The sequence below is a fragment of the Nerophis ophidion genome, linkage group LG04, assembly GCF_033978795.1.
Source record: "Nerophis ophidion isolate RoL-2023_Sa linkage group LG04, RoL_Noph_v1.0, whole genome shotgun sequence".
Lineage (NCBI taxonomy): Eukaryota > Metazoa > Chordata > Actinopteri > Syngnathiformes > Syngnathidae > Nerophis > Nerophis ophidion.
Window position 1 is genome coordinate 45,652,310 of NC_084614.1, and position 26,932 is coordinate 45,679,241.

At 39.8% G+C, this 26,932-nt stretch overlaps 1 protein-coding gene across 2 annotated transcripts in view; it reads left to right on the top strand.

Moving 5' to 3' along the window:
- samsn1b (SAM domain, SH3 domain and nuclear localisation signals 1b) overlaps positions 1-26,932 on the top strand; it is a 56,140-nt gene that overhangs the window by 20,517 nt on the left and 8,691 nt on the right. For both annotated transcript variants that reach the window (XM_061898166.1, XM_061898167.1), the window contains exons 7-11: positions 2,953-3,088; positions 8,945-9,303; positions 12,791-12,868; positions 12,943-13,035; positions 21,148-21,271. In XM_061898166.1, the coding sequence (XP_061754150.1) occupies positions 2,953-3,088; positions 8,945-9,303; positions 12,791-12,868; positions 12,943-13,035; positions 21,148-21,271 (790 nt within the window). The remainder of the gene's footprint in view (positions 1-2,952; positions 3,089-8,944; positions 9,304-12,790; positions 12,869-12,942; positions 13,036-21,147; positions 21,272-26,932) is intronic.

Sequence of the window (26,932 nt, forward strand, 5' to 3'; positions counted from 1 at the left end):
ATTTAGGCTAGCTGTATGTACATATTGAATCATTATGCCTCGTTTGTAGGATATTTGAGCTCATTTAATTTCCTTTACTTATGTCTTCTACGTATTTAATATATATTTGCATGTCTCATGACACAAATCTATGTAATATTGGCTGCATTTCTGATAGTTGTTTGGGTGCCATGTTGTTCCAGACCACAGCAAACATTACCCAGCTTGCAAAGTTTGTAATAAATCCATTAGAAGAAGACAGCCTGCCGTTTCCTTAAACTTGGACTCACACACCTAAAACTTTAGCCATTTCTGAGCCAGTAATTTCCAGAATCATCCTGTGAGAAGCTTCCATTTCACTAATGGTCTCCAATGTTGCAAAAATGTGTAGAATAAAAATTTAAATACAACATTACTGTCAACGAAGATTTGCGCCAGCCTTTGATAGTAGGCTAATATAGCTAAAATAGGCAATTACATAATGTATTGCTTTCATTATAACACTTATATAAGGCTTTTAATTTTTTGCAGCTCCAGACAGATTTTTTTTTTTTTGTATTTTTGGTTTAATATGGCTCTTTCAACATGTTGGGTTGCTGACCCCTGCACTATAAGCCAATAGACATGCAATTGTTCTCAAAAAAAAAAAAAAAATGCATTAATCATGCATGAACAGAGACTAATCACACAGTTTTTTGACCGAACATGCTTTTCTAACTAAACATGTAACATAGCAAAAGTAGTGTTTCTTCTTCACAAATATAGTCAAGTAAAAGTAAACAGGATGTTGCATTAAAACTACTCTGACAAGCACCATTTATCCAAAAAGTTACTGAAGTGAATGAATTGACTCATATTATGTTCAACCGATGGTGAATGTTTATATTTAACTTGGAGAAGACAAACCCACCAGGTTTGAGTTAATAATGGTTGAGAAAGAGCCTTAAATAAACATAGCTAATTCCAATCCACATGCAAATGCATGTGGATTGGAATTAGCTCTCTCACAAGAAGGATCATTAAACCAGGCAATAGTTATTGCTCTATCCTGGCGAGGAGATTCCATGTTTATCTTAAACGTCAAACCTACAAGTTATGGTATACATCTGTTTTTTTCTAGTCGCCACCCACGGACACCTCCTCACATGGTCAGGTTGTGCTGTTCTGACTTAGCACACACTCAGACAGAGAAAGAAGGAATATATATAACTCATGGTTTGGCTTCTCCGGGGGGCAGGAGTCCTTCATATTTGACCTGACTGACATCCTCTCAGGAACTGCAGTCCTGTGTAATGACGCTCGCTTGTAATAAAGCGACTTTGTTCAGTACAGCGTCTCCGATGTCTGTTTTGATCCAGCTGCACAGCCTTGATGCCCTTTTGCCCAGGCAGAAGGGCAACAAGGACATAAATACACTTCATTACATAACTAAATGTAACATCACTACTAGGGATGTCCGATAATGGCTTTTTTTGCTGATATCCAATATTCCGATATTGTCCAACTCTTAATTACCGATACCGATATATGCAGTCATGGGATTAACACATTATTTTGCCTAATTTTGTTGTGATGCACCCCTGGATGCATTAAACAATGTAACAAGGTTTTCCCAGAATAAATCAACTCAAGTTATGGAAAAAAATGCCAACATGGCACTGCCATATTTATTATTGAAGTCACAAAGTGCATTATTTGTTTTAACATGTCTCAAAACAGCAGCTCGGAATTTGGGACATGCTCTCCCTGAGAGAGCATGAGGAGGTTGAGGTGGGCGGGGTTGGTGCGACGTGGGTGCGGGGTTGAGGTTGGGCCTGGGGGGGTATATTGTAGCCTCCCGTAAAAGTTAGTGCTACAAGGGTTCCTGGGTGTTAGTTCTGTTGTGTTTATGTTGTGTTACGGTGCGGATGTGTTTGTCCTTCTTGTTTGGTGCGGGTTCACAGTGTGGCACATATTTGTAACAGTGTTAAAGTTGTTTATATGGCCACCCTCAGTGTATGGCTGTTGACCAAGTATGCCTTTTTTGAAAAGCCGTAGATATAATGTGCCTTTAAGGTTTATTGCCGTTCTGTGCTTCACCCTACGTCCGTGTACACAGCGGCGTTTTAAAAACTCATAAATTTTACTTTTTTAAACCGATACCGCTAATTTACAATATTGCATTATCGAACATCTCTAATTACTACCCAATTCTGGTTGTATCTTTGCTGAAATTAAAACCATTGGCCTTTAAAATACTTTCTCTTAAAAAAAAAAAAAAACACTAAAAAGTATTTTTTTGAAAGTACCAAAATAGCATCTCCTTCAATGATTATTTAAGTGTTTTCAAATGTTGCTATTGCAGGGTGGGATAAGGTGGGATAGGAGTCCTTCATATTTGACCAGACATCCTCCCAGGAACTGCAGTCCTGTGTAATGACGCTCGCTTGTAATAAAGCGACTTTTGGTTCAGTATTGTAGCGTCCCGGAAAAGTTAATGCTACAAGGGTTTCTGGGTATTAGTTATGTTGTGTTTATGTTGTGTTACGGTGCGGATGTGTTTGTCCTTCTTGTTTGGTGTGGGTTCACAGTGTGGCGTATATTTGTAACAGTGTTAAAGTTGCTTATGCGGCCACCCTCAGTGTATGGTTGTTGACCAAGTATGCCTTTTTTGAAAAGCCGTAGATATAAAGTGCCTTTAAGGTTTATTGACGCTCTGTACTTCGCCCAACGTCCGTGTACACAGCGGCGTTTTAAAAACTCATAAATTTAACTTTTTGAAACCGATGCCGCGAATTTCCAATATTTTATTATCGGACATCTCTAATTACTATCCAATTCTGGTTGTATCTTTGCTGAAATTAATACAATTGGCCTTTAAAAGACTTTCTCTTAAAAAAAAATGTATCAACACTAAAAATTATTTTTTTGACAGTACCAAAATAGCATCTCCTTCAATGATTATTTAACCGTATTCAAATGTTGCTATTGCAGGGTGGTCAAAGTGCAGACGGCAAAGAAGAACAGATGCCTTCAACAGCAGGAAGACTAAACTTGTTTCACACTTTTCTGCAAGCCAAAAAGGGACATCAGAATGTTTCTGGAAAAGGAAAGAACGGGATTGATAGGAGTGAGTATTTTGAATATTATTAAATTACTTGACAAATTCCAGTGGAAATGTTGCCTGTTACCGAATGCTAACAGCTACCCTGTCATATAGGTATGTTTTTTTACTTTCACACGGTGTGACTTGAAGGGGTTGGTTCCTAATACACTGACATGTTTTTAGCTTTGATGGTAAAAGCGGTATAGCTTGGATGGTAGAGTGGCCGTGCCAGCAACTTGAGGGTTCCTGGTACTTATTGGGGTGTTACCATTTAGTGGTCAATCGTACGGAATATGTACTGAACCGTGCAATCTACTAATAAAAGCATCAATCAATGGTTCGATCCCCACTTCCGCCATGCTAGTAACTGCCGTTGTGTCCTTGGGCAAGACACTTCAGCCACCTGCCCCCAGTGCCACCCACACTGGTTTAAATGTAACTTAGATTTTGGGTTACGCAATGTAGAAGTGCTTTGAGTCACTAGAGAAAAGCGCTTTATAACAATATAATTCACTTTACGTTGCCATGGTTACACAGTAATTACCAAATACAAAGAGGACCCTTCCCCACATTGAGAACTATCCAGCGATATAACACGTTTTTGTTTTGTTTTTTTAACACATATGTACTAATGATGGGTTGATGAGGCGTCATGTACAATTTTGACACATTGCAAAATTGTATTGATACTGTGTCACTAAATACTGACATCTGCTGGACATTAAAAATCCCTACAGGTAACCTATGGACCGACTCAACTGACACTGATTTTATGACCTAGTATATACAATAATATAAACCAAGTCATTGTATTTAATTTAGGATTATTTCATATTTTAATTTAAATAAAAATATATTTTTATCTTTTTTAGATACAGTCAATAAATAATGTGAACATGATTGATTGATTGATTGAAACTTTTATTAGTAGATTGCACAGTACAGTACATATTCCGTACAATTGACCACTAAATGGTAACACCCCAATAAGTTTTTCAACTTTTTTAAATCGGAGTCCACGTTAATCAATTCATGGTAAAAAGGTAATGGGCTAAAGCTGGGTTTGAACAAGTGCCCTAAGGAACCCAGCATGAACAACTACAGTCCTCCACTCTACCAACTGAGCTATCAAAGAGATTGTTTGTTACCGATTTTTAATATAGCCAATAAAATGTTTGTGTGGGTGGGACACTGCTAGAAACTTTATGAGAACACGATGAAACGACAGAGAAATGAACACAAATACCTTTTTTTACGATATATGATTAAAATATTCCCACACGGCGGAAATGATCTCCGACGACGATAAATGACAAATGACCAACGACAGAAGTGTGGCGATTCTGTTGGCAGCAGCATCTCGTTGACAGTCGCGCTTCCTTATAAACACAGTTTGGCGCGCAGGTGCCAGTGCGACACAGTTCGTGTATCGGTCACGTGACCAAAACAGCTCATGATCGGTCACGTGACTTTCTAAGAGCGGTACGTGCACCGACACAGGGTTTCGCTCTATGAGCTCGATGCATGCGCCGATGTATCGGTGTTGCCGGACCATTAAAAGTAGTTTTTCGAAAAATACATCTTTATCCTGGCGCAGACTTGTGAAGCAGGAATCCTCACACACAAAGATATATTTATTTCCCAGTTGAGCGTACATTGCCACAAAACATAGAAGTTATCCAGGCACTTCTTACTTCTTCAGATGAGGCTGAAAGTTTAGGTATTGACCTGTGTTGGTTAATTTAACCAAAATCAGAGCATTTATGTTCTTTGTGTCATAACTTGGCCATTATGTTGTGCGGACTACAAACTCTCGTACATGAATGAAAAATGGCGGTCTCGTGCAATTTCCTTTGGATAAGTCTTTACCATATATGGAGATATCGACAAACGTCACAGGTCTTACGAAGTCCCAGGACATAGCAAATTCCAAGTGGCTCGTTTGGTGGAGGCATGAAGGAGGGCCAAATTATTTTACAAATATCTCTGCAATGCAACCATGGCTGATTTCAAAATTTTCTGGACTTATACAATTCTAATATACACATAAGCAGGTACCATCCGGTTAGAAAATTTGGTTTTGCATAATAGGGCCCCTTTAATAAAAGTTAAGGTACCAATGATTGTCACACACACACTAGGTGTGGCGAAATTAATCTCTGCATTTGACCCATCACCTTGATCACCCCCTGGGAGGTGAGGGGAGCAGTGAGCAGCAGCGGTGGCCACGCCCGGGAATCATTTTTGGTGCTTTAACTCCCAATTCCAACCCTTGATGTTGCCATGGCTGCAGTTTGTGTTTGTCTCCATAAACCAGGAAGTAACCTGCTAAAGATGAGTGTGTTAGAGGGCTTTAATGAGTTCCTTTCTGTGTTTACATTGGTCCCTCGGTTTTTATTGTAACCCCTTCCTAAAGATTCTATGAAGACCAACTTGAACCAAATTCTCCCATAGAAAATCATGTAAAATCCAATGAATCTGTCTAAACACCCAAAAATATTAACATACAACTAATAAAATACAACTTGTTGACTTCAGATACAATCCTGATATTGCACCCTTTATTATGAGCCGATATAGATAATGATCCGACACAATATCAGCATGGAGTGTGGAATGATAAAAAAGGTTTGATCAAGTGAAATTAGTCAAACAAAGACCAATGATAGGTATGAAAAAGACTTACTTATTTATTATTATCTGATGGACTTATTATGCTGTCTTTAAGTTGAAGTGCAGTGGAAATAGATTTTTTTGGTGACACATAGTGGTCATGTTGGCCCTGTGATGAGATTGTGACTTGTCCAGGGTGTACCCCGCCTTCCGCCCGAATGCAGCTGAGATAGGCTCCAGCACTCCCCGCGAACCCCAAAAGGGACAAGCGGGAGAAAATGGATGGATGGAAGGACATACTGTAGTGGTTACAATAATACATTAAAGGGGTTAAATTATGATTTTTTTTTCTACATTCAAAACACTGCCCTAAGGTCTACATCAGTGGCCGCAGAATATTTTTTTATTAATTTTTATATTTTTAAAATCAAAATTATTATTATTATTATTATTTTTTATTAAACAACGTAAAAAACACAATATGCACTTACAATTAGTGCACCAACCCAAAAACTCTCCCTATTTCATGACAAAAAACCTCCCTTTTTCATGACAAAGAAAAAAAAAAAAGGACCGCAAATATGTCGATTGAGGGTTTCATCATTCATAGAAAAAAATTAAATTCCATCCTGTTTTTAAGGCGGTCTGTCATAACATTTTTAGCATTCAATCAGACTTTGTTGTGAGGTTTTGTATTAGTTTTCCTAAAAACAGACGGACGGACACATTTTTTTCTCTAAATTTGGCTCCGGGGTCAAAATAATTGCCTAGGCCTGCTATAGCCTATTATGAATTGACTAAATTACAAGAAAAAAAAACAAGATTGTGTGCTTACCGGAGGCTTTCTAGCTTCGACTAAGTAAATGCCCCGCAAGTAGCTTGTTTCGGTCATTTTAGATGCAAACAGATTGTACCACTCTTTGGTCGCGGGATCTCTGTGTCAGGGAATAGTCAGGCTGGATTAGCAGACGTTTACAGACTTTTATTTTATTTTACTTTCTACTCTGTCGAGTCCCTCTCCTTCACTCTTCGTCCCCCTCAGTCTCTCTGGGGTCCCTCCCCCTTCCGGGCTCCTCACGCTGCTTTAAATAGAGGGACAGGTGATTAGACAACCTGTTCCAGCTGGGTTATCCACTCACCTGCAGCTGCTTCGTAGCTGGCTTCCACACATGCTCCGCCCACAGGTGACGCCTAGACCACGCCCCCTCCACACAGATATAATCCGTTTCTTGTTGTTTTGCTGATATCGGACCAATATCAATTTGGGATTGGCGCATACCTACCCAAAACACATTATATTGGGAATAATTATAGTTTTACATGCAAAAAACAATGTCAAATGTAAATAAATAATATATCTAAATGCATATTTAACATCACTCTTACATTTGTTTTGGAATACTGTTGTTGGCGATAGTAGGAGTTCTTCTCCTTGAATTCAATAGTTAAAGTTTGAGTACCAATGATTGTCACACACACACTAGGTGTGGTGAAATTATTCTGTGCATTTGACCCATCACCCTTGATCACCCCTTGGGAGGTGAGGGGAGCAGTGGGCAGCAGCGGTGGCCGCGCCCGTGAATCATTTTTAGTGATTTAACCCCCAATTCCAACCCTTGATGCTGAGTCTAGTCTTTGGTATGACTCGGCCAGGGTTTGAACTCACAACCTACCGATCTCAGGGCGGACACTATAACACAGGCCTAGGCTATTATTTGGACTCGAGGGCCACATTTAGAGACAAAAATGTGTCTGGGAGGCGGTACATCTATTTTTAGGAACACTAATACAAAACCTCACAATATTGTCTCGTTGAATGCTAACAATGTTATGACAGACCGCCTTAAAAAAGGTAATGGAATTTTAAATGTTTCTATGAACACTGAATATTGACAAAATATGAATGTCACACCCCCTTTCGATCGACATATTTAACAATCAAGTGAAACGCAACAAAAATGCAACACACAGTGAAATATGAACGTGAAGGGTACAAATAAACCCACCTACAATCTGATATATCTGATAAAACACTAAACTTTAGAACTTTGATGTGAAAATCTCCTACCGCAACTGTGGAAACGCTCCCCACCCACACTGCTTGGTGGCTCGTCTGAGCTGCTGTGACGTAGATTACCATAGTAACTAATTAGATGACCATAGTAACTAATTAGATTACCATAATAACTGGTATGTCATCCAAAACCACAGATTCCAACCATTGAAATACTTTGTATAGTTGAAGACTTACGGTCATTAGAAAACATCACTGCACACAAAGGCAGCTAAACTTTCCATCTTAAAGATCTACAAACAAAATATTTGTGAATGTCCGGCGGGCCAGATTGAAAAGCGTAACGACCCGCATGTGGCCCCCGGGCCTTAATTTGCCCAGATGTGCTCTAACCACTAGGCCACTGAGTAGTTTTTCCTCTTCCTTATGAACGTGCTGGCACTACTAACTTTCTTTGGCCCCTGGTGGTTTATTTTGCGTGAACATTGCTTGATTGATCCTGCTAGGATATAAGGAAAATACAGAATTATTTGTCATTCTGTTTGCGCTCTATGAGCCAATAAACCACACACAGATGATCTAAGTGTCATGGCGTGGACTATGGTGTGGTTTGTTTTCCCGTGGTGCAAATTGACCGGACCGGACATGGCGTGAAGGTACTGACATCTTTTAATTAATCACTCAAAAAAGGAACAAACAAAACGCGCACAAGGTGGAGGCAAAAACAACCTAGGACATGAAACATGAACTAAAAAAACTCCCTAAACTGTGGACATACAAACGAAACACTTACTGTGGCGTGAATAAGTCAAAAACAACAGAGCAATGGCATGAGCACTATGGCATGTACAACGTAATCAATCGGGTATCAAGGGTGTGTAGAGGGTGATGTCGCCAAGCTGACTGCCTGGCAACTACAGGCTTAAATAGGTGCAGTGATTGACAGGTGCGTGAGTCCAAACAAATCAGGTGCGTGAGTCATGAACACTTAACAGGTGAAAACTAATGGGTTGACATGGTGACAAAACAAACAAGAGTGCACAATGAGTCCAAAACCAAACAGCACAATGAGTCCAAAACCAAACAGAACGTGACCACAAAACATGACACAAAGGATTTTAAAAGAAAAAATTAGGGACAAGCGGTAGAAAATGGATGGATGGATGGATGTATTTTAATTACTCACAGGAACAAATCTTCGCACAGTACTATTCTCAATATGATGGTTGTTGTTGAAATGTTGTCATTGCCAGGTCATGTGACAGATGTGTTAAGTGCCAGCAAGCCAGTGTTGACCTGTGTCGGCCTTGGCAAGCGAGCAGAGAAGACCTCCTGTGAAAGTGATCAGCGGATGCAGCAACAAGAAGTCAAAAGTCTCCAAGAAGACGTAAAGAAGGATGGCGTTTGGAGCCCTACTAACTGTTCTCAGCCTTGGCCGCCGCTCTACCACACTTGCCACCAGCCTGGTCATGACTTGTGGGTCTGTGACGGAAACTTGCTCCTTCCTCGGGCGACAGAATGGGATCGTTTTGAGAGCTTGATTCAGGAACTGGACAGAAAAGAATCTCATCATCTTTCTCCCGATGTGAACGACCGAACCACAGAAGACAAAGTAGGATCTTTTTTTTAAAAATATCCCTAATTAACTATACCGAATGTAAGAACTGTATGACAGATTCTTTAAGAAATAAAGAGACTAAACACTCATCAGTCCCTTCAGGATTTTGCAGGCTTGTTTTGTTAAAACACCTGAAGCGTTTCAGAACTTTTTTCATTTTGAATAATATCTAATCAACTTGTGAACAACCTATGAAACACTTCTTATCAACGTTTTAAGTGTTCCTTGCAACTTTAGGCCCTTAAAGCACAGGATAAAGCACAAGATTCCAAGAAAAAGTGTGAAACTAGTAATGTAATGATGTTTTACTCGTTTTATACCACCCAGACTTAAAAGTAGAAACTAAATGTATAGCAGTAAAAGCATATACTCATTGTCAAATTACTCTCCTGTTTTAATTAGCTATAACTAATAATAGTATAGTATAATAATACTGCGATGAGGTGGCGACTTGTCCAGGGTGTACACCACCTTCAGCCCGAATGCAGTTGAGATAGGCTCCAGCACCCCCGTGACCGCAAAAGGGAAAAGCGGTAGGAAATTGATGGATGGATGTTAATAGTATAGTATAATAATACTGTGATGAGGTGGCGACTTGACCAGGGTGTACCCCGCCTTCCGCCCGAATGCAGCTGAGATAGGCTCCAGCACCCCCCGCGACCCCAAAAAAGGGACAAGCAGTAGAAAATTGTTGGATGCATGAATATAATAATATAATCATAAATAAGGCTTCCTTTTGTCCCGCTCGCTGCAGACATTCTCCGTGTATGTTTCATGTTTAAAAAGGGTTTGTCCATCTTAATAATTAATTTATGTTCCAACACAATTACCATCGCACATTCAGAGCATGTTTGAACTGTTGAAAGCCATCTATAGAGCACATATTTGTTATTATTTTTGCTAGGTTAGCATTGCAAATGAAAATATGTGCTCGATTGCCTTCCTTTGGATAAATAAATGTTAAATGAATGGATAGATAGATAGATAGATAGATAAATAGATAGATAGATAGATAGATAGTTAGATAGATAGATAGATAGATAGATAGATAGATAGATAGATAGATAGATAGATAGATAGATAGATAGATAGATAGATAGATAGATAGATAGATAGATAGATAGTTATTGATTCCTTCAGGAAAATTAAAATTCCAGCAGCAGTGTACAGAGTTGAGATCAATTTTGAAATTAAAAAGCAAATAATGGGTGTATAAATGGAAACAAAATAAAAAAATATAACAATAAGAATAAAAATAAAAAGCAACAATAGGAATAAAAATATAACAGTAAAATAAGAATATAAGAAGAGAAACTAGGCAGTAGTGACCATGTTATGAAAACGTATTGCACTGTTAATGTTTTGCATCCCCTGTCATCCTAATACCCCCCGCCCCCCGCCCCAGAGAGGAGTTGTACAGTCTAATGGCGTGTGGGACAAAGGAGTTTTTGAGTCTATTAGTCCTGCACTTGGGGTGAAGCAGTCTAGCACTGAACAGACTCCTCTGGCTCCTGATAACGCTATGCAGAGGGTGACTGGCATCATCCAGGATGCTCACTAATTTGTCAACTGTCCTCTTCTCTGAGACCGTCACCAGTGAGTCCAGTTTCATTCCGATCGTAGAACCGGCCCACCTGATCAGTTTCTCTAGTCTGGAGCTGTCCTTCTTAGAACAGAACACTGGCAACCACTGATTGGTAGTACATCCACAGGAGTTTTCTACAAATGTTGAAGGAGTGCAGTCTCCTGAGGAAGTACAGCCTGCTCTGTCCTTTCCTGTACAAGTGGTCCGTGTTAACAGTCCAGTCCAGCTTATTGTCCACCCAAACCCTGAGGTACTTGAATGAGTCAACGGTCTGTACCTCGACTCCCTTGATCACAATAGGTTGTGACCTTGGATTCGACCTCCCAAAGTCAATGACCAGCTCCTTGGTCTTTGACGGATTGATTATAATACATGTGCACTAAGAATTTAAAGTGTTTATAGACCACATAACCCAAAAACCTTAGCGCTGTAGACAGTAACATGAAGTAGGTCTAAGTGTGACAAACCAGTCAGTGATTGTGTTGTTTGTACGACAATAAGTTGATATATAGTTACACGTCTTTGTATTCTGCTTTGTCTACACAAGGAACAAAAGTATGTTTTAATCGACCTGCGCGTTTATGAGGCGCTCAGAGACAAATTGTCAAAAATGACGGAGATTGCCAACATACAGCACGTTGCGGGAATTTAACAACGGCAGTTTGGCGTGGCTCTGATGGTAGAGCTCCGTTACCAGCAATTTGAGTTTTCCAGGTTTTATTCAAGCTTCCGCCATCCGTTGTGTCCTTGGGCAAGTCACTTCGCCCACCTTGTTACCAGTGTCACTCACACTTGTGCATGGACGTTAGAGCTGGGCGATATGGCCTTTTTTTAATATCCCGATATTTTTAGGCCATATCGCGATACACAATATATATCTCGATATTTTGCCTTAGCCTTGAATGAACACTTGATACATATGATCACAGCAATAAGATGATTCTATGTGTCTACATTAAAACATTCTTGTTCATATTGCATTAATATATGCTCATTTTAAACTTTCATGCAGAGAGGGTAGTCACAACTAAGTCAATTGACAAAAACTGTATTTATTTAAAGTTATTAGCAGGAGACTTTTCAAATGACGCTACATATTAGCAGTAATGCTACATTTGGTAGCCACGCTTGTACCCCACACTTGACAAATTAAAGTTGTCTATTCGACATTTTCCCGCCTGAAGCCGAACCACCACCCCGTGCGTTTTTTCTTAGGAATAAATTTGTCCTTCAGTCGCACCTTCTTTCTCTCGTATTACCACTCGCACGGCTCTGCTTGCATCACAGCTAACATTACCCAGTCTGCTACCTCTTTGCTGGGCGAGGGCGTATACGTATGTGACGTATGACGTGACAGTATGTGACGTGTGTAAGTTTGTGCGCTTGCTGTCTGTGAGAAGGAGAGAGAGGAAAAAGTGGGAAGAGCCTGTAGTGTAATGCCCGCAGCTAAAAGCAACTGCGTGAGAACGTATACTCGAATATCACGATATAGTCATTTTCTATATCGCACAGAGACAAACCCGCGATATATCGTTTATATCGATATATTGTTTATATCAATATATTGCCCAGCCTTAATGGACGTGTATGACTATTAAGTTGCTCCGCAGCTGTGGCTACAAATGTAGCTTGCAACAATCAATGTGTGAAGGTGCAATGAATGAATGGTGGGTTCTCAGATCTCTGTGAAGCACTTTGGGTGTCTAGAAAAGTGCAACATAAATGAAATCCATTATTACAATTAACAAAGCAAAGGTCGCACATAATTCATGGGGATTGGTTGACTTTGTGTGTCTTGGCGAGATTGCAAAATTCCTGGAAGGACTGACAAATAATAACACCTAAAACATAAATTCATCAGAAAACATTCCTTTTAACCTCCCTGTTTCGCAACAGTGTAGCAGATTTGGAGCTTCAAGCACCTCCGTGGAGATGTCGCCGTCCGTGAAGCTTGCACATAAAACAGGCTCTTTGGTGAGAGAACATCTGGGAATGGAGGTGTACTGTACATGTTCATGTTGTCCTGATTGTGTGTTTTGTGTTCATAGCTGGAACAGAATGGTCAAGCTTCAAAACCGAGACAGAGGGAGGACTTACCGGACGCTGACATAACGCCGACTGAGAGCACAGCAGGCCGAAAAGTAACAGCTTTCCGACATAAAACAGATAATATCTTGTCATTTATATCATATTACTACACTCCTTTATGAGTATAACGGTACCTTGGTTTTCACACACACCACTTTTTTATAGTAGACTATTTGTTTTTCAGTAAAAAAATTCATAAAAGATTGCCAATATTTTGGTTTCATACACCAAACATTGCTTGTACCAAACTAGGCAGTTTTTCTGCGTATCATTCCGTGGAATTGAGTGTCCGAGGAGTAATCTAATTTACATGTCTCTGTACTTCTTTGTATTAAGTACAACTGAAAAATAATCTATAGTAGGATCAAAACACTTTGATAAAGAAGGTGAGAAACACCAATGAATTTAAGAAAGAACTCCTATGGCAATGAGCCCCCTGTCCTCTCCCTTTTTGCTGACAAGAGTCTTCAATAAGATAAAAGTCATGTTAAATGTTAATTTAAGCTATAATTATTCTCTATTTTCTAGAACAGAGGTTCTCAAATGGGGGTACGCGTACCCCAGGGGGTACTTTAAGGTATGCCAACGGGTACGTGAGAGTTTTCAAAAATATTCTAAAAATAGCGACCATTCAAAAATAAATAATAAATATATTTATTGAATACTACTTTAATAAAATATGAATGTAAGTTCATAAACTGTGAAAAGAAATGCAACAATGAAATATTCAGTGTTGACAGCTAGATTTATTTGTGGACATGTTCCATAAATATTGATGTTAAAGATTTATTTTCTTGTGAATAATTGTTTAGAATGAAGTTCATGAATCCAGATGGATCTCTATTACAATCCCCAAAAAGGGCACTTTAAGTTGATGATTACTCCTATGTGTAGAAATCTTTTTTTTTATAATTGAATCACTTGTTCATTTTTCAACAAGTTTTTAGTTATTTTTATATTTTATTTTCCAAATAGTTCAAGAAAGACCACTACAAATGAGCAATATTTTGCACTGTTATACAATTTAATAAATCAGAAACTGATGACATTGTGCTGTATTTTACTTCTTTATCTCTTTACATCACTGAAACAACGTTAAGAACCACTGTTCTAGAATACTGCTTCAGTTATCATATGATTCCATTTTTATTCTGACCTTTTGGAACGGATTAGTAACAAAAAAACAAAGGTATTACTTTTGGAAGGAGGGAATCATTTCACAAGAATAAGTAATAATTGCAATATTACAATCAAAATTATGTGCATGGGCGATGTGTGGGATGCTCGGCTCAGTGTGGCTTGAGGGTTCCTAGTACGGAAATTGCAGTTCGGTCAGTCTACTCCAGGTCAGATGTGGCAACAAATGTAGCTTACCACCATCTTTTGTGAATGTTACTGAATAAATTATGGGTTCCCAGTTTTAACTAAAAAAATATGAGTGTCCGCATCCCATATCCATAGTAGATATCGGTCGGATATCAGCAAAACAAAAATAAGTTTCAGATTGTACGGGCTCGCATGTAAAATGTCCGATTTATAATCTGATAGAAGCAGTCCTGCAGTGTGTTTACTTTTTCAAAGCTGGAAGGCCAGTTAACATCCAACTGTCCTCCAATAAGCACACAAAGTTGTTATTTTCTTGTGTGCTGGTCAAGTCATTTACCAAATGGTAGGAAATAATCTACTAGGAGCTAGCAGCTACACAACAGTTAAGCACACAAGTTAGACATACTGTATGTATTAAAGGCCTGATCTACTAATAGTTTGTGTGTGTGTGTCAAAACACGTGCAAACTTGATAGCACACGCAAAGCCAATCTACTAAACTTGTGTGTGGAAGATTGCATCTCTTTAGTGAAACAAAATAAGGAGCGCAATCCATTTAGCGTGACTGTCTGTGGCGTTTTGACTTGGTAAAGGTGTTGTGATCCCAATATACGGGAGAGAGCAGGAAGGTTGCAGGTATGATGTAATTCCAATAACGAGGGTAAATACAAAACAGCGTGCCACTGGAAAGTAGGGATGATGTTCGAAATCGGTTCTCCCGGTTGTTCGATAAGAAAAGAACCGATTCTATGGACTCGAATCCCTTTTGAGAACCGGTTCCCGTTATCGAGGCCACTATAGTTAAGAAAAAGAGTTGGTTCTTTATTCGAATCCCTGTGAACGAATCCCTTCCTGAGGTAAATGCCCTGTGGGACCTGTAGTGTTACGCCCATTTAATTGTAGACTCTTACTGACACCTTGTGGCGATATGAAAATACTACGCGTCATTAGTTTGGGTACTTCCGGGTTGAGACAATTGAGAAGTAGACAAGTTGTGTTATCTTTTCCAAGGCTTGTAAAAGCTAAGTATGTAAGTAAACTTGTTTATGTGACTCAATATTAAGGTGGAAAGTGGTTAAGTTTGATACTAAGATGTTTATTGAAAAACGATTTTTGTGCACTGTTTCAATGGATTTTTTGAGGACTTAAAATGGCTGCCAGTCGTATGTTTTCCACCATCTTTATGCAGTGTTATTTCATTATACATTTCAAAATAGTTTTGTGGCTCCGATAGTTTTCTTTATTTAGTGAAATGGGTCAAAATGGCTCTTTGAGTGATAAAGGTTGCCGACCCCTGCTCTACATCAATATGCAGACAATCATTTAGCACACGCAGTGTGATTTATCAAGACTAAAATGCAACTGTGGGAGCTGTTTTGCGTCTATATTTAGTACATCTAGAAAGTACGTCTATATTTAGTACGTCTGCCTTGCTCAGTGGCCCTGTGGTGAGAGTGTCCGCCCTGAGATCGGTAGGTTATGAGTTCAAAACCCTGCCGAGTCATACCAAAGACTATAAAAATGGAACCCATTACCTCCCTGCTTAGCACTCAGCATCAAGGGTTGGAATTGGGGGTTAAATCACCAAAATGATTCCCGAGCGCGGCCACCGCTCCTGCTCACTGCTCCCCTCACCTCCCAGTGGAGTGAACAAGGGGGCAGGTCAAATGCAGAGGACAAATTTCACCACACCTTGTGTGTGTGCGTGTGTGTGTGTGTGTGTGTGTGTGTGTGCGTGTGTGTGTGTGTGTGTGTGTGACTATCATTGGTACTTTAACTTTAACTTTAAAGAATGTGCAAACTGGCAATAGCGCAGAAATAATTGTGAGAAAGGAAGTGATCACAGCTTCATCCGACGCATGTTTGTAAAAATATATGGGCTGTCAAAAATGAAAATATTAGATGCATTGTTATTTCAGCAATACCATTTTATAATTTTATAGCAGCTCGATAATTTAAATTCAGTTGATACGTTTTGGTATCTTTTAATGACTTTTGTTTTGTCCATCTTTAAAAAAACTTCCTGCAATATGCAATTTCTTGCGTCTGACACATTCCAACAGACGCTCACAGTTAATGCCAGCATCTCGCAGGGAGTAGCTTCAGCTCCCTAAAAAGTGGGTTCCATTATAGATGCACTGCATGACTGTTTCTAAAATGCCCATAAAAATTGGTACAAGTCTTCTGCATGTTTCAAAATGCCACAGGTAGGAGGAGCATGATAATAGTTCTTTCAACCAGCAGTTAAAAGGCAAAGTTTTACTGTTATGAAAATTATACAAAACAGCTGTCTAAATGTTTTTATTCCAGTTTAAAAAGTATAAAGATTAAAAAGACAAAAGTCAACTAAAACAGTTCTCAACATTGTCCAGTCCTCTCGAGCTACATGTCCATTTTCCTCCATAGCAACACCCTTTTCTGCCTTCCCCCTGTGCCTCCTGCTGGTATTTAAATAACAACTCCCAGTCCTTTTCTCCAATCACATCGCTTCATTGTTAATTGTCACAGCTGTCTCCAATCAGTCCACCTAACAGTTTAGGGAGGATGACAGCAACATGCACTTTGACAAGCTACAAATCTACAAACACCACACTATGGTTAAAACTGCTCAACAAGAAAAGCACACAATTATTTATAAAATATATACAAACCCCGTTTCCATATGAGTTGGGAAATTGTGTTAGATGTAAATATAAACAGAATACAATGATTTGCAAAACTCAATTCAACCCATATTCAGTTGTATATGCTACAAAGACAACATATTTGATGTTCAAATTCATAAACTTTATTTTATTTTTTTTGCAACTAATAATTTACTTAGAATTTCATGGCTGCAACACGTGCCAAAGTAGTTGGGAAATAGCATGTTCACCACTGTGTTACGTCACCTTTTCTTTTAACAACATTAAATAAGCGCTTGGGAACTCCATCCATCCATCCATCCATCATCTTCCGCTTATCCGAGGTCGGGTCGCGGGGGCAGCAGCCTAAGCAGGGAAGCCCAGACTTCCCTCTCTCCAGCCACTTCGTCTAGCTCTTCCGGGGGGATCCCGAGGCGTTCCCAGGCCAGCCGGGAGACATAGTCTTCCCAACGTGTCCTGGGTCTTCCCCGTGGCCTCCTACCAGCTGGACGTGCCCTAAACACCTCCCTAGGGAGGCGTTCGGGTGGCATCCTGACCAGATGCCCGAACCACCTCATCTGGCTCCTCTCGATGTGGAGGAGCAGCGGCTTTACGTTGAGCTCCTCCCGGATGGCAGAGCTTCTCACCCTATCTCTGAGGGAGAGCCCCGCCACCCGGCGGAGGAAACTCATTTCGGCCGCTTGTACCCGTGATCTTATCCTTTCGGTCATGACCCAGAGCTCATGACCATAGGTGAGGATGGGAACGTAGATCGACCGGTAAATTGAGAGCTTTGCCTTCTGGCTCAGCTCCTTCTTCACCACAACGGATCGATACAACGTCCGCATTACTGTAGACGCCACACCGCTTGGGAACTGAGGAAACTAATTGTTGAAGCTTTGAAAGTGGAATTCTTTCCCATTCTGGTTTTATGTAGAGCTTTAGTCCTTCAACAGTCCGGGGTCTCTGCTGTCCTATTTTACACTTCATAATGCGCTACACATTTTTGATGGGAGACAGGTTTGGACCCGAACTCTTTTTTTACGAAGCCACGCTGTTGTAACACGTGCTGAATGTGGCTTGGCATTGTCTTGCTGAAATATTCAGGGGCGTCCATGAAAAAGACGACACTTAGATGCCAGCATATGTTGTTCAAAAACCTGTATGTACCTTTCAGCATTAATGGTGCCTTTACAGATGTGTAAGTTACCCATGCCTTGGGCACTAATGCACCCCCATACCATCACAGATGCTGGCTTTTCAACTTTGCATCGATAACTGTCTGGATGGTTCGCTTCCCCTTTGCTCCGGATGACACGATGTCGAATATTTCCAAAAACGAAATGTGGACTCGTCAGACCACAGAACACTTTTCCACTTTGCATCAGTCCAGCTTAGATGTTCTCGGGCCCAGAGAAGCCGGTGGTGTTTCTAGATGTTGTTGATAATAAATGATAAATGATAAATGGGTTGTACTTGTATAGCGCTTTTCTGCCTTCAAGGTACTCAAAGCGCTTCGACACTACTTCCACATTTACCCATTCACACATACATTCACACACTGATGGAGGGAGCTGCCATGCAAGGCGTTAACCAGATCCCATCAGGAGCAAGGGTGAAGTGTCTTGCTCAGGACACAAAGGACGTGGCGAGGTTTGTACTAGTTGGAGTTTGATCCAGGGACCCTCGGGTTGCGCACGGCCACTCTCCTACTAGGCCACGCCGTCCCCTAAATGGCTTTAAATGGCTTTCGCTTTGCATAGTAGAGCTTTAACTTGCACTTACAGATGTAGCGACAAACTATTTAGTTACAGTGGTTTTCTGAAGTGTAGAGATTGATGTCGGTTTTTGATACAGTGCCTCTGAGGGATCGAAGGTCACGGTCATTCAATGTTGGTTTTCCGCCATGCCGCTTACGTGGAGTGATTTCTCCAGATTTTCTGAACCTTTTGATGATATTATGGACCGTAGATGTTGAAATCCCTAAATATCATGCAATTGCACTTTGAAAAAACGTTGTTCTTAAACTGTTTGACTATTTGCTCACGCAGTTGTGGACAAAGGGGTGTATCTCGCCCCATCTTTTCTTGTGAAAAAACTGAGCATTTTTGGAAAGCTGTCGGTAGAAAATGGATGGATGGATGGATGTTTTTATACCCTGTGGGTATAAATACGTTTTTGATGAGCATTCCTCAAATGTATCAGTATTTATTGCCACCTTTCCCAACTTCTTTGTCACATGTTGTTGGCATCAAATTCTAAAGTTAATGATTATTTGCAAAAAAAAAAATGTTTATCGGTTTGAACATCAAATATGTTGTCTTTGTAGCATATTCAACTGAAAATGATTTGCAAATCATTGTATTGCATTTATATTTACATCTAACACAATTTCCCAACTCATTCGGAAAAGGGTTTGCATATATACATAAATATATATATATATATATATATATATATATATATATATATATATATATATATATATATATATATATGTATATATATATATATATATATATATATATATATATATATATATATATATATATATATATAAACACACCAAGTGAAATATAAAAACAGTGAAATTTAGTGAACTGAGTGTGACAATAACATGAATGTAAAGTAAATGACTGTCTCTATGGTGTACACGCAAAAACCTCACTTAAATAAGGTGGTCTACGCTACTTTTGCATTTGTTTTCAGTTCTACATGCAGTCTTAGTAGATCACACACAACACCCACTCACAGTACACACAATTTTAAAGTTTGCACACGTTGTTTAGCATGTGGTATTTGGATCTTAGTAGACCAGGATCCTAGTGTACTTTATTCAACAGTATTGCAGTTTAACCCAGCACATTTGTCAATATGAACGAGTATCCAATAATTATAGTTGCATATTACACATACAAAGTCTCCATGGCAGAAAGTATCGAGTAACAAACGTGTCTGCATCATTTAATGCACTGCATCATTAGCTTAACTTAATGAACTATTGTGGCCAAAAAACAATCGGCACTCCGCTTCAACTTAAAGACAGCACAAGTCCATACCAGACAGTTTATACCAGGGTTTGGCAACCCAAAACGTTGAAGGAGCCATATTGGACCAAAAATTTAAATAAAAATCTGTCAGGAGCCGCCAAAAGTTAAAACTCTTATAAAAGTGCTATAATGGAGGAAATGTATTATATAAGTCCCTATATTAGCCTACTACCGAAAAGACTATGAGTCGCAGGCTGACACGAATCTTCGTTAACAGAAATGGTGAAATCTAATATTTATTATACACATTTTTACAAAATTGGAAAGCATTAGTAAAACTTCTCAGAGGATGAGATAACTCCTGGAAATTACTGGCTTAGATTGGCTGAAGGAATAGATGTGTGTGTCCAAGAAAACAGCGGGCTGTCTTTTTCTAGTTGATTTATTACAATCTTTGCAAGCCGAATAACGTTTGCTGTGGTCTGGAACAACATGGCACACTAACAAATATCATACAAATATAAATTCAATACAGAGACGACATAAGTAAAGGCAATTAAATGAGCTGAAATATACCTACAAACAAGGCATAATGATGCAATATGTACATACAGCTAGCCTAAATAGCATGTTAGCATTGATTAGCTTGCAGTCATGCACTGACCAAATATGCCTGATTAGCAAACCACACAAGTCAATGACATCAACAAAGCTCACCTTTGTGTATTCACTCACAGCATAACAAGTTTGGTGGACATAATGAGACAAAGGAGTGGTATAAAACACGTATTTCTGTGGCAGTGTCAGAGAGAGTTATACTTGTTGAGTTCTAGGACCTCCAAAATTAATAGGACAAAATGGCGCTCGCTAAATACTCTCATCAGTGAAGCATGTTTAATATAAACAGTGGGATTGCTAACAATGAGGAAGGTGTTTGTCCTAAAGAAACCATATCTAAACAAAACATATATTTTCCCCCTTATCTTTTTCTATTTTCATACATTTTTGGAAAAGCTCCAGGGAGCCACTAGGGCGGCGCTAAAGAGCTGCAGGTTGCAGACACACGGTTTATACAGTGTTTATACCATTGCTCTCTATTTAACTGAATTCACTAGATCAAACATTTACTTACATTCCACACAAAAAAATATTTAATTTATGGATGACTCCTGCTGATATCGTGATGTATCAGTATCAGCCAATTTTGATCCTTGTTTGCATTGCAGAATGGAGACAACAAAGCAACAGACGCAGAGAAGAAAGACTTCAGTGTCAGAAGGAAAGTGGTGAAAGGACACAAGCTGTCCAGCACATCACTGGAAAGCGTCTACAGCAGACAGAGCTCGTCAAGTAACAACCTTCATTACATTTTGTCAACAATACTGTTGTGCACACACACACACACACACACACACACATTTGTACACTGGGTCTAATGAACACACATTGGCATTTGCATTAAAACATAATATAATGTTGCCAGCATACAGTCTCTGTAGAGAACACCACCTAATACAACAAAAGAGGTGATGCCATGGAGTTGTCTCTCCAACAAAACCCACACAAAACTGCTGCTATTGATAACATTTTCTCCAGGAATTTGCGCACATTTACGCATATTCAACCAACTATTGCAATTGTTTTTCCTTTTTGTTTCTTAAGGAACAATAACATTTAACGACATATCAACTCATTGATCTAACGACATCGATCTAACGATCCGTCCTCCCACGTAGCCCTGGTCTACTTCTTGTTCCTGTCTACTGTGCTACACCTTCTGGTTAAAGGCCTACTGAAAGCCACTACTACCCACCACGCAGTCTGATAGTTTATATATCAATGATGAAATATTAACATTGCAATACGGCCGGTTTAGTTTACTAAATTGCAATTTTAAATTTCGCGTAAGTATCATGCTAAAACGTTGCGGTATGATGACGTCACGCATTGTAGAGGACATTTTCTTTTCATCGCATAATTCCACAGTATTCTGGACTTCTGTGTTGCTGAATATTTTGCAATTTTTTTCAAAAAAGAAAGATGTAGGTGGAAAGCGGTGTGTTGCGGCCGCCTTTAGCAACACAAACACAGCCGGTGTTTCCTTGTTTCCTTGTTTACATTCCCGAAAGAAGACAGTGAAGCTTTACTATGGAACAAAGCGGTCAAGCGAACATGGATCCCTACCACATGTCAACCGGCAGGTTTCGGTGAGAAAATGGTGGTAATAAGTCAGCTCTTACCGTTGACATGAGCGGAGAGCTTGTGTCGTTCCTCCTGCATCTGTCAAGGAGGCAGTTGTGGACTCTCTTGCCTCCTCCCACCGGCCACCCCCGACCAATGGATGCTTCCACCATGGAGGAAGCATCGGCTGCCTCCGCCTCTTCGAGAAACGTGAAGTGAAGTGAATTATATTTATATAGCGCTTTTTCTCAAGTGACTCAAAGCGCTTTACATAGAGAAACCCATTATCTAAGTTACATTTAAACCAGTGTGGGTGGCACTGGGAGCAGGTGGGTAAAGTGTCCTGCCCAAGGACACAACGGCAGTGACTAGGATGCGAACCTGCAACCCTCAAGTTGCTGGCACGGCCACTCTACCAACCGAGCTAAACCGCCCGCGTGGCTTCCTTCGGAGACACTGGCGGTCACCACACCCGTGGCCACACCCCTCCGACTTTCAGGTTGTACAGGTACGACCATATAATCTCGCTAAAACACTAGTAACACAATAAGCAGATAAGGAATTTTCCAGAATTATCCTAGTAAATTTGTCTAATAACATCTGAATCGCTCTGCCGTCTAGTTTTTTGTTTTTTTGTAGTCCTTCGCCCTCACTTTCCTCATCAACAAATCTTTCATCCTCGCTCAAATTAATGGGGAAATCGTCGCTTTCTCGGTCCGAATAACTTTCGCTGCTGGTGGCCATGATTGTAAACAATGTGCGGATGTGAGGAGCCCTACAACCCGTGACGTCACGCGCACATCGTCTGTTACTTCCGTTAAAGGCAAGGCTTTTTTATTAGCGACAAAAAGTTGCAAACTTTATCGTCGATGTTCTCTCCTAAATCCTTTCAGCAAAAATATGGCTATATCGCAAAATTGCAAAAGGATTAAGTATGACACATAGAATGGACCTGCTATCCCCGTTTGAATAAATAGATCTCATTTCAGTAGGCCTTTAATGTTGTATGTAGACATTTACTTTCTAGGTTACATTTATTTCTATACAAACCCCGTTTCCATATGGGTTGGGAAATTGTGTTAGATGTAAATATAAACGGAATACAATGATTTGCAAATCATTTTCAACCCATATTCAGTTGAATATGCTACAAAGACAACATATTTGATGTTCAAACTGATAAAAATGTTTTTTTTGCAAATAATCATTAACTTTAGAATTTGATGCCAGCAACACGTGACAAAGAAGTTGGGAAAGGTGGCAATAAATTCTGATAAAGTTGATGAAAGCTCATCAAACACTTATTTGGAACATCTCACAGGTGGGCAGGCTAATTGGGAACAGGTGGGTGCCATGATTGGGTAGAAAAACGGCTTCCCAAAAAATGCTCAGTCCGTCACAAGAAAGGATGGGGCGAGGTACACCCCTTTGTCCACAACTGCGTGAGCAAATAGTCAAACAGTTTAAAAAAAAAGTTTCTCAAAGTGCAATTGCAAGAAATTTAGGGATTTCAACATCTACGGTCCATAATATCATTAAAAGGTTCAAAGAATCTGGAGAAATCACTCCACGTAAGCGGCATGGCCGCAAACCAACATTGAATGACCGTGACCTTCGATCCCTCAGACAGCACTGTATCAAAAACCGACAGAAAACTCAAAAGGATATCACCACATGGGCTCAGGAACACTTCAGAAAACCACTGTCACTAAATACGGTTTGTCGCAAGTTAAAGCTCTACCATGCAAAGCGAAAGCCATTCATCATCCAGAAACGCCGTCGGCTTCTCTGGGCCCAAGATCATCTAAGATGGACTGATGCAAAGTGGGAAAGCAATCCGTGGTCTGACGAGTCCACATTTCAAATTTGTTTTGGAAATATTCGACATTGTGTCATCCAGACCAAAGGGGAACCGAACCATCCAGACTTTTATCGATGCAAAGTAGAAAATCCAGCATCTGTGATGGTATGGGGGTGCATTAGTGCCCAAGGCATGGGTAACTTACACATCTGTGAAGGCACCATTAATGCTGAAAGGTACATACAGGTTTTGGAACAACATATTCTGCCATTATTGCGCCGTCTTTTTCATGGACGCCCCTGCTTATTTCAGCAAGACAATTCCAAGCCACATTCAGCACTTGTTACAACAGCGTGGCTTCATAAAAAAAGAGTGGGGGTACTTTCGTGTCCCGCCTGCAGTCCAGACCTGTCTCCCATCGAAAATGTGTGGCGCATTATGAAGCGTAAAATACGACAACGGAGACTCCGGACTGTTGAAACACTCAGGCGCTACATAAAACAAGAATGGGAAAGAATTCCACTTTCAAAGCTTCAACAATTAGTTTCCTCAGTTCCCAAATGTTTATTGAGTGTTGTTAAAAGAAAAGGTGATGTAACACAGTGGTGAACATGTCCTTTCCCAACTACTTTGGCACGTGTTGCAGCCATGAAATTCTAAGTTAATTATTATTTGCAAAAAAAAAAAAAGGTTTATGAGTTTGAACATCAAATATCTTGTCTTTGTAGTGCATTCAATTGAATATGGGTTAAAAAGGATTTGCAAATCATTGTATTCCGTTTATAGTTACATCTAACACAATTTCCCAACTCACTTGGAAATAGGGTTTGTATATATATATATATATATATATCACCATTCATCCATCTATTTTCTACCACTTGTCCCTTTTGGGGTCGCGGGAGTTGCTGAAGTCTATATCAGCTGCATTCGGGTGAAAGGCGTTGTACACCCTGGACAAGTCGCCACCTCATCACAGGGCCAGCCAGTACAGATAGACAGACAACATTCACACTCACATTCACACACTATGGCCAATATATATATATATATATATATATATATATATATATATATATATATATATATATATATATATATATATATATATATATATATATATATATAAATATATATATATATATATATATATATATATATATATATATGGGTGTGTTGTCTCGATACCAATATTTTGGTACCAGTACTGATACAAAATGTTGGTACCGGTACCATAATGTAAATAAAGGTGACCACAGAAAATTGCATTATTGGCTTTATTTTCAACAAAAAATATTAGAGTACATTAAACATGTGTGTACTTTTGCAATTTTGACTTTAAATTAAATTGTGAACCTACAAGACAGCTTGTCTTTTACTAGTGAGTAAACAAACACAAACAAAGACTCCTAATTAGTCTGCTGATATATGCAGTCACATATTGTGTCATTTATCATTCTATTATTTTGTCAAAAATATTAAGGACAAGTGGTAGAAAATGTATTATTAATCTACTTGTTCATTTACTGTTAATATCTGCTTGCTTTCTCTTTTAACATGTTTTATTTACACTTCTGTTAAAATGTAATAAACACTTATTCTTCTATTGTTTTATAGTTTACATTAATTTTGAATGATACCACAAATTTGGGTATCAATCCACTACCAAGTAGTTATAGTATCATACATTGGTCATATTCAAAGTACACATGTGTCCAGGAACGTATTTCCAGAGTTTATAAACATAAAACGAACTTGAAAAAAAAGGAAAAAAAAATTGTGACGCTAAAAAATATTGATGTAATCATAGTAGTATCGACTAGATATGCACTTGTACTTGGTATCATTACAGTGGATGTTAGGTGTAGATCCAGCAATGGCGTTTGTTTATATTCAGGTGAGCTACAGTGTGTAGTGAAGCAAGTTTAGCTATTCCTTGTCCTGCAGGGATGATATTTGTAAGAAACTTACTTTATTTGTCGCCATGGAGACAAGGATTAGTGATTTAGAAGTATCTACAATACTGCAAACTGCGGATGGACTTTAGGCGCTAGCTATCTAGCCATGTCTTAAAGCACCTCAGTGTTGTAATGCCACCTTTATCGCAGTTTTTAAGCCAAAATGCGTCCGTTCTCCCTTTTCTGTCTCAGTGATTGTGCATTGCCAAACATGCTGTTATGGTTTACTAAGGAGGACGTGACGGCAAACGGACACCAGGTGGCAGTATGTCCAAATATTTATTAATATATATGTAATAATAAATCAACAGAAAACATACTAAGTAAATGGAGCGTGGCAAAAACTATAGAGTGTATGGTGTTACTCTAAGTGTGTAAATTAACTGAAGTGTGTTTTACCCAAGTGTTGACAAAAGAGAACGCGGAAGTCCGTGGGGCAGGCAGAGGGTTCAGGTCAAACGAGCGAGGAGTCGAGGTACAAAGGAGGCAGTCAGAATCCAGAGGGAGATCCAGGGAAAAGAGTGAGACGCACAGCTCACCTTGCGGGCGACGGAGAATTCTGTGGGGACACGGGAAAAGACACTGAGAACACGTAGAGGTACAGGGCACAGGGAGAGCAGGTTTGCATAACGCAGGGTGATTGCTTACGGTACGCATTTGGAACTAAGTTCCCGCCCGGATCCCTGTGTCCACTGGTCTTTTATGCTGCTCATCGTCAGTCACAGGTGTGTCCTGCAGCCGGCTGCGGCGGAGAGTGGGCGCGGTCCGCTTGATGAATGCGGGGGCGTGTCTGGAGTGCGCTGTCGGCGGGTCCTCTGGTTGGACTCGCAGCGGAGAGAGACGCAGAATGCGCATGTCCCACAACAGTATCCCCCCCCTATGGACAGATTCCAGATGTCCTAGAATCTGAACACCCCCAAAAGCAGGAACAAAAATCAAGGGAGGGTGGAGGGGTGAACTGGTGGTGGGTCGCCAGCCCAAGTGTCTCAGAAGCCATCGGGGACAAGTCTGGTGGCGGCGTCGGGTGGACCGCCGCTGCGGCCGGCGAAGTGGACGACCAAAGAACGGTCG